This window comes from Gavialis gangeticus, unplaced genomic scaffold, assembly GCF_001723915.1.
Source record: "Gavialis gangeticus isolate Ggan-Ray unplaced genomic scaffold, GavGan_comp1, whole genome shotgun sequence".
Classification (NCBI taxonomy): domain Eukaryota; kingdom Metazoa; phylum Chordata; order Crocodylia; family Gavialidae; genus Gavialis; species Gavialis gangeticus.
Window position 1 is genome coordinate 28,342,594 of NW_017729025.1, and position 8,150 is coordinate 28,350,743.

General features: G+C 45.0%; 1 protein-coding gene across 3 annotated transcripts in view; it reads right to left on the bottom strand.

The window, feature by feature from the left end:
- SLC25A47 (solute carrier family 25 member 47) overlaps positions 1-2,394 on the bottom strand; it is a 24,698-nt gene extending 22,304 nt beyond the window's left edge. The window contains exon 1 of one of the 3 annotated variants that reach the window (XM_019518562.1): positions 2,204-2,394. In XM_019518562.1, the coding sequence (XP_019374107.1) occupies positions 2,204-2,231 (28 nt within the window). In that variant the 5' untranslated portion in view covers positions 2,232-2,394. The remainder of the gene's footprint in view (positions 1-2,203) is intronic. The other 2 variants (XM_019518563.1, XM_019518561.1) reach the window with 2 other exon arrangements.
- Between the last annotated feature and the right edge of the window lie 5,756 nt (positions 2,395-8,150).

The window sequence follows — 8,150 nt, forward strand, 5'->3', positions numbered from 1 at the left end:
AAAAAAAAAAAAAAAAAAAAACCCTCAAAGCACATCAAGGTCTCAGGCACATCCTATATTAAACAAACCCTATTATCTGTGTTGCCATTTTAGCTGTTTGTTCAGCTGGTGCTACAAGGTGTCTGGATATGTGAAAATACAGTAGACAACCCTGTTCCAACTCTTATATATATTTCCATTGCAAAGCAATTCATGACCCAACTGCGGGGCTGAGAGGCAGTTTATTCTCATAGGAAGCTCTTCTAACCTTGGAAGCACACATCAAGGAAATAATGGCATTATCCACATCAGACTGGTGATGATGATTATACTGCTAGTTGCTGCAGTTTGTGCACAAGCCCCCACCACCTCACACCCAAGCTCTCTGTGTAGCAAAGTATCTGAAAGGAGTTTGTTTTCTATAGATGCAAGACTGTGCTGTGCCTCATAGGCAGGTACTGAGTTCCCGTAGGTAACAGGTAGGAAGACAGGCAGAAGGCAGCCACCACCTTGGTCAGATGCTATGAATGACAAAGTATGTTGCTCCCTACAGATGCTCAAGGTTCTCTGAATCATTTAGTCTTTAACGTGCCACCCTGCTCTGCTTTCTGCCTGACTTCAGACTAACACAGCTGATCACCTCTGAGCTAGGAAAATCTCAAATCTCACATGCCTGTAGCAATGAGCTGCAGTTAGGATAAGCAAATGAACTTCAGATTAAAATGTACTCCGAATTACAACCAAATAGATCCTTCTCTATCCCAGATACATTTTAGAGAATCAGACAAAGTATTGGGTGCCCTCCATTTCTATGCACTTGCGTGAGGAAAGAGGACAATGAGCACCTTGCTGGATCAGGTCTGTGACTACGTTGTGACATTCACAGAAGATGCACTTTTGCAGGGGTAGTAAAATGCAGACCTGAGGGCAGTGGGACAGAGGATGACACGATGAATACCAATTGACTGGTGTGAAGGCCTGGACAGGGGCCAAGAGATTTACGTCAGAAGTCTCCTTAATTACGGTATATAATCGTCACAAATCACAGCAGACAAGAGAGATGTCCAAAGAGAAGTGAGGGGCTGCATTACACTGGGCTGACACAGACACAAGTTACATGGAGTGAACTGGGGCATTTGATACCAAGGTTTAAAGAATCTTCTCATATACTTTCCCCAAGTTCACATTCTCAGGCATAACACCTGTGCTCAGGCTCATAAAGCCACCGCACACAAAAGAGAGGCAAACAAGAGGGAAGGAAGGAGAGTCACTGCGAGGGGACTAAATATACCTCTCCTGCAGCCATTCCAGAGTTGACTCAGGGCTCACTTACACAGTTACTATGCAGAGGCTGAAGTTAAGTATGTCATGCTATATCAATGTCTGCCTGGGCAACTGCTCCCTCCTGATCTGCTCAGCAAGAGGCCGTCATAGTTCAGAGGATCTGGAAGCCTGCTTGGAAGGGACATGGGAGAGTTTTAGCACGCTTCTCGGCCATATGGGAGATGGGCATGGCTCGTTCTAGGACCTCACTTTATGCGGTTTTCCCATTCCCGTCCATTTTAGCTATTTCAAAATTTTGTCTTTCAAATTCACCAAAGGCATGTCATGGTTTAAAACACAGTTTCATTAATACAGGCCCCCCAGAAGCCTCAAATTAGAAGTGGATCATTTTTTAAACTATTGAACAATGTGTTCCTGGAACGAGGTCTGCTATGTAGCAAGCCTGCATTGAAATAACCCCTGACCAAGCTGCAAATAAATCCTGGTCCAAGGTTATCCTTATTTAAACCTTTTTCAACAGCAACAAAGTTACTTCACCATTGAAAATGTCCTCAGTTCTCCAAAACCCCAAATGCCCACCAGTATGTCACGTGCCCCAGCACTCTGGATAACAGCAGCACTGTATCAGCAGTGTTCGTAGCACCGTGTGCTTTAGTATCTGGTATTATTTTGCTTAATCATTTTGATATTAGATGAGGGGGTAATGCAAAGCAGCAATCCCAGATAACCAAGTTTAATGATATTCATGCTCTGTAAATGTACTCTGCTGGTCTTCTTAAAGTAATAGAGAATACGTTATAAAAAGACAGTTCTCATGAAACCACTGAATGATCCTTAACTATATCATTGCCACTTGTGTCATCAGTACCTGCCTGTACATAGCAAAGAAGCACAGCTGTCTGCTTTCATCAAACATGCACCATTTTATCTATGTATTTACCTCCAATGGCTCCAGCAATGAAATCCATCTGTACAGTCTGCTGCCTTAACTGTCCTGATCAAATGCTGGGATTGTAGAGGAAAAGTAGATTCAAACTCAGCCTTTATGAGGAACAAGAGCCCCTCAGTCCTTCAGAGATGATGCAGTTTGCACCATGTTAAAACCAAACCCCCTCCTATCTCCACCTTTCTCCAAAGGTTATGTTCTCGGGGAAGAGGGGGGGAATTAATGAATTATACATTAGCAGGGTAAGACAAAAAGACGGGACCAGTTCCAAGAATATGGTGAATAAATAATCCTGTGCAGAGGTGAACTGGAACATTGAACTAAAGCCTCCATTCTGGTTGCCTTTCACCTGCAAAAATCGCAAGGACATGGCTTTACAAAAACCATGTTGAGAACATGGAGGTGTACTCATTAGTCAGAGAAGATGGTTGCTTGCATCCCTGGCCCATGCACAGCCACATGCAACACAACCATGTGGAATGGTCCTGCCAAGAAGCACCATTTCAAAGTGGACCCACTTCTCTCACAAAGGCAAAACATGCCCCATTTCCAAGTCGTGCTCAAGAAATTCATCCAGACCTTTCCCCTTTACTCTGCTGGCTCTTCAGTCCTGCATTGTTCTCAGATGACCTGTATCACGGGGAGTGTTGAAAAGCAGAAGCCAATTCAGTTATGCATGGAGGGATTGCTTCCCTTTCCTGGTGGGTGCTCGCAAGAACCAGAAGAAGTCGGCCTCTGGAAGAGTTAGCACCCAGGAGAACAGCGAGGCCTCAAAGCTGTATTGCGGGAGAAGGAATAGGAAGGAGGTCTCTCCCTGAAGCAGCTTCTAGACCTCACAGATAATGGATGCCAAAAAAGGGAGCCATTCCTCTCTCTCTCACACACACACTTTTGTACACATTGATGGGGAGCAAGATACAGACATGAGGAGAAAGTCTTTTAATATTGGCCATACAGAGCAATTGTGCTGGCTTCAATGATGAGGTAGGACTCTAGTGGGGCACCAACAGTGCCAGATCCCCAAGCATCATGAGGGCTACAAAGTCAGCATTTACTCCTTTACAGGTACAACATTTCTCAGTACTGCTCCTGCACATCCACATATAGTTGGGACTCACCAATTCCTAGGATAGCTGGTCCAATAATGTCTTTTGCAAAAATGTCCCTTCCTCCATCAAATAATTTTGGAATGCAGTATTTTCAACTAGTTTAGATGCCCAGCTCCATTGCTGGAAGCTGCTGTTTGAGCCAATTTGTACACACACAAATCTATGCCATGGGATGCATCAGTGCATACTGCTGTCAGACTTGTAGCTTCCAGATACACAGGAGACATTGCTTAAGTCTGTAACAGCTTGGTTGGATCAGAGCTGAAGAGCACAGGTAGAGACCTTGTCCCAGGTGTGATTCATCACAAGTCAACGGAGTTTTACTAGAAATAAGTTTGGCTCCCTGAGCCAAATGTCATAACCAACACACAACCAATGCTTGCAAAACACAGGTACTTTTGTACACAAGCACGACGCAGTGCAAACTCAAGACATTCCAACCAAAGTTTTTTTGAGATATTTTCACTTACCCACAGCAGGGTAAGCTTTACCTGCGTTTTGCCCTCCTTGCCCCAGTGTCCCCATCCCCACCCCTGCCACCTCAACCCCTGGGACCTCCACCCTGACTGCTGGGCCCTGCTACCCATGTCTGGCACCCCACTGCCACCCCTGGACGCTGACACTAACCCCGGGGGAACCTGATTCTGAGCCCATTCCTCTGTCCCAGCTCCCGCAAAACTAGGGAAGAAAAGTGAAACCTGTTCTGTGATCTCACTCCCCACAAACCCTCAACTTAATACATTCTACAGCAGTGGAGGCCAACCTTTTTGCAGGTGTCGGCAGGTGTGCCACAAATTAGCCCTTCACCCTGCCTGAGTATCACTCTGATCACCCTCCTCTGCCTAGAAGGCCGGAGAATTGATCTCTTTGAAAGTATCACCACACCTAGCAAAGTCCAGTGAGAAAAGAAAAAGCAAACCATGTAGACAGTCCAACAAGGTTAGCCAAGAGTGGAAGGGAACGCTACACAATGCTTACTGCTCTGTACTATCCATGAAAGACTGCCCTGTGGAGAGGGAGAACCACAGTGAGAGAAGGGTCACACTCACAACCATGCTACATCCCCAAATACAGTCACTTACTCCTTGGCCTTGCACCAACTCTGATGCCCACCCAAAAGGCATCTGCATCTGCAAAGGAGGGGACTAAATTTGGCCTGAGTGATCATGGAGACTAAAGTCCTAACCCAGCAAAGAGCTGAAGTATTTGCTGTGTCAAAGGCACAGTGAAAGTACTTAAGTGCTTTGCTGGATCAAGGCCCGAGTCACACATCTCTAGAAGAGGTTGTGCCAGGTCAGGGTTGAAACATATTGGCAGCACAGCATAAGAGGATAATTGCCCAGCTGCTCTTGTACTGTGCATGTTTCATTGACAAATGGAGTAGTTTAGTCCCCAGTGTGATGGCTCTAGCCCTGACTTATTTCACAAGCATCAAATTCACTCTTCGGATGAATATACTTCTCAGTGAGCCACTCCAGGCTTTGATTCATAGTTTACAGCAAGCTGGGAGGGTATAGGCACTGTAGATTATTTAGAGACTTGCAGCAAATTGCACTTTAAATTTTTAACAAGGCTTTGTTAAACATTTTCCAAGCTGAAGAGAACATTTCATTCCACACATGTGAGCACAGCAAGGCTAGAAAGAGAAGTAAAATATTATCTAAGGAGGTAGCAATGCAACTGCAGCAAATGTGCAAGGTTATTCAGTAGTTTTTCCATTGTTATATTTAGTAACCATATATGTTTTGTTAACAAGCCTTCAGACAGTTCATGTGATCAAACGTTTCCAACTGTAGCTAAAGGTATTTTCATTTGCATTCCCTTGACCACTCCTTTATCTGTTGCTGCTTGGGGTAAGCAAAGAAACCCACTCTATCCAAAACAGCAAAGGGTCATCATATACATCCCCATCATCATTTTGAGAGCAGTATTAGCATCTGGACATGGCAATGATTGCTGCTGTATAAAGATACGGCCAATGTAATTTGCAGACCAAAGGATATCAAGTCTTGGAAAAGATTATCAAGGAGGCCACCCTTTACAGACTAGCTGAAGGCAATATCCTGAGGGATACCCAGCATGGGTTTGTTGCGGGTAGGTCTTGCCTGACCAACCTCATTTCCTTTTATGACCAAATGATGCATCACCTGGACAAGGGGGAAGAGATCAACGTTGTATACCGTGAGTTTAAAAAAGCCTTCAATCTGATATCCCATGATCACCTCTTGGCTAAACTGGCTAACTGCAGCCTTGACCTCACCAAGATCTGCTGGCTGGGGAACTGGCTCTGTGGTAGGACCCAGAGGATGGTGGTCGACGGGAGCAAATCATCTTGGTGCGCTGTGACCAGTGGGGTCCCACAAGGCTCTGTCCTAGGGCCTATACTGTTTAACATCTTCATCAACGATGTGGACATTGGTGTCCGAAGCGGACTGGCCAAGTTCGCTGATGACACCAAACTCTGGGCTAAACCATTCACACCTGAGGACAGGAGGGTGATCCAGGCAGATCTGGACAGACTCATGAAATGGGCGGATGCGAACCTGATGGAGTTCAACATGGAAAAATGCAAGGTTCTCCACCTTGGGAGGAAAAACTTGCACCATGCTTATAGGCTCGGTAGTGCTATGCTGGTTAGCACCACGGATGAAAGGGGCTTGGGGGTCACGGTTGACCACAAGATGAACATGAGCCTGCAGTATGATGCTGCAGCTAGTAAAGTGAGCAAAACACTGGCTTGCATCCATAGATGCTTCTCAAGCAAATCCCGGGATGTCATTCTCCCCTTGTACTCGGCCTTGGTGAGGTCACAGCTGTGTCCAGTTTTGGACTCCACAATTCAAAAAGGATGTGGAGAAGCTTGAGATGGTGCAGAGAAGAGCCACGCACATGATCAGAGGTCAGGAAAACAGACCTTATGATGAGAGGCTGAGAGCCACGGGGCTATTCAGCCTGGAAAAGCGCAGGCTCAGGGGTGATCTGGTAGCCGCCTATAAGCTTATCAGGGGTGCTCATCAGGATCTGGGGGAACGACTGTTCACTAGACCCCCCAAGGGATGACAAGATCGAACGGTCACAAACTCCACTATGATCAGTTCAGGCTGGACATAAGAAAGAACTTGTTCACTGTCCGAGTCCCCAAGGTTTGGAATAGACTGCCACCGGAGGCGGTTCAAGCACCCACTTTGAACGCCTTCAAAACACATTTGGATGCTTATTTTGCTGGGATCCTATGATCCCTGCTGACTTCCTGCCCCTGGGACGGTGGGTTGGACTCGATGATTCTCTGGGGTCTCTTCTAGCCCAAATGTCTATGAAATCTATGAAGTCATTAAGAGTAAACCTAATAAAAATCCTCTTGAATGGTACAAGTCCAGCCAAGGTTTCTGCCTTCATTAACTGGGTAGAGAGCTGCTCAAAATAATTCTTTGCCAGTGAAATACTTTGATGTCACTCTCATTGTGCAGGGTGTGACATTAACCCGTTTCCATGGATCTCTGTTCAATTATTTACAATCAAAACTCCTATCAAACAGCAATTGAAAATTCTGATTTACTGAAAACTGGCTTTTCAATAAGGAGAGATTTATCAAAATGTTTTGATACTAGTCCTCAGATTTTTTTAAAATTTTTTTTAAAGAAAATAAATCAAATATAACTAAGAATTCTCAATGATTGATATTTTTCACAAAACAAAACAAAGCAAAAAAATGGTAACACATTTTGAGATAGCAATACTTAGGGGACTGAAAAAAATCTCAACTAGTTGTTGGCAGGCAAGGTTCTTTGGGTAAATGTGATATCTTTTATTAGACCAACTGAACAGTTGGAAAAAATGTTCTTTGCAAGCTTTCAGGCACAAATGCATAGGGAGACTCTGCTGGTGTTGTGCCAACTATGTCTCTGCATTTCTACCCAAGCAGAAGCCCTTCCTGGGAGACAGTTTCCACACAACAGTATTTGCATGAAGAGGGAACTATACCAAAGCAGCAGAGATGGTACAAACCTTGAGTGCCCACATGTTGCACCACTATGAACTGGAGCTTACCACAGCAAAGCTTCTCCTCTTTGCAACGTAACTGCGCTGATACAACCACCCTGCAGGAACCAGTCCTGAGGACACAAAGTCATGACCACATAATGACTTTGCCAGGGGTCATCGTTAGGAATTCTGATCCTTGCAGACACTATAGACCTAAGCCTCCCTTACTGCCTACAATTTCCTCTCTCGTTTCTCTTGCATTTTCCCTTCTTTAGGGCTTGACAGTGAAGCCCACCCATCCCACCAACCGGACATACATCTCTGAAGTTCGCTGCACTTCCCTGCCCCACACTTTAAAAGAAACAAAAATGTGGAAGTTCCCAAAAAGTAGAAATATTTTCACATTTGTCCTTCAGTTGAGCAATTTAGTAACTTCAAGCTTTATTCCATTTGTGACTTGTGATGCCTGTGCACTCCAGACACTTATGATTGTTAGTAACAACCCTTGCAAAGGAAACAGTTGCCCAAGGAAGAGCTAAAATGCTCAGACATGTTCAGTTCTGATATCAGTCCAAGCCTTTCATAGTTTCATAGTTTCTAGGGTCAGAAGGGACTTGAGTAGATCATCAAGTCCAACCCCCTGCCATGGCAAGAAAGAGTACTGGGGTCAAACGACCCCAGCAAGGTGTTCATCCAGCCTCCTCTTAAAGACCCCCAGGGTAGGAGCCAGCATCACTTCTCTTGGAAGTTGGTTCCAGATCCTAGCCCCCCTGACCATGAAGTAGCACCTCCTGATATCTAGTCTTTCTGATACATGAAAACAACTCATCTTAAAAGACCTCTTGATCTTA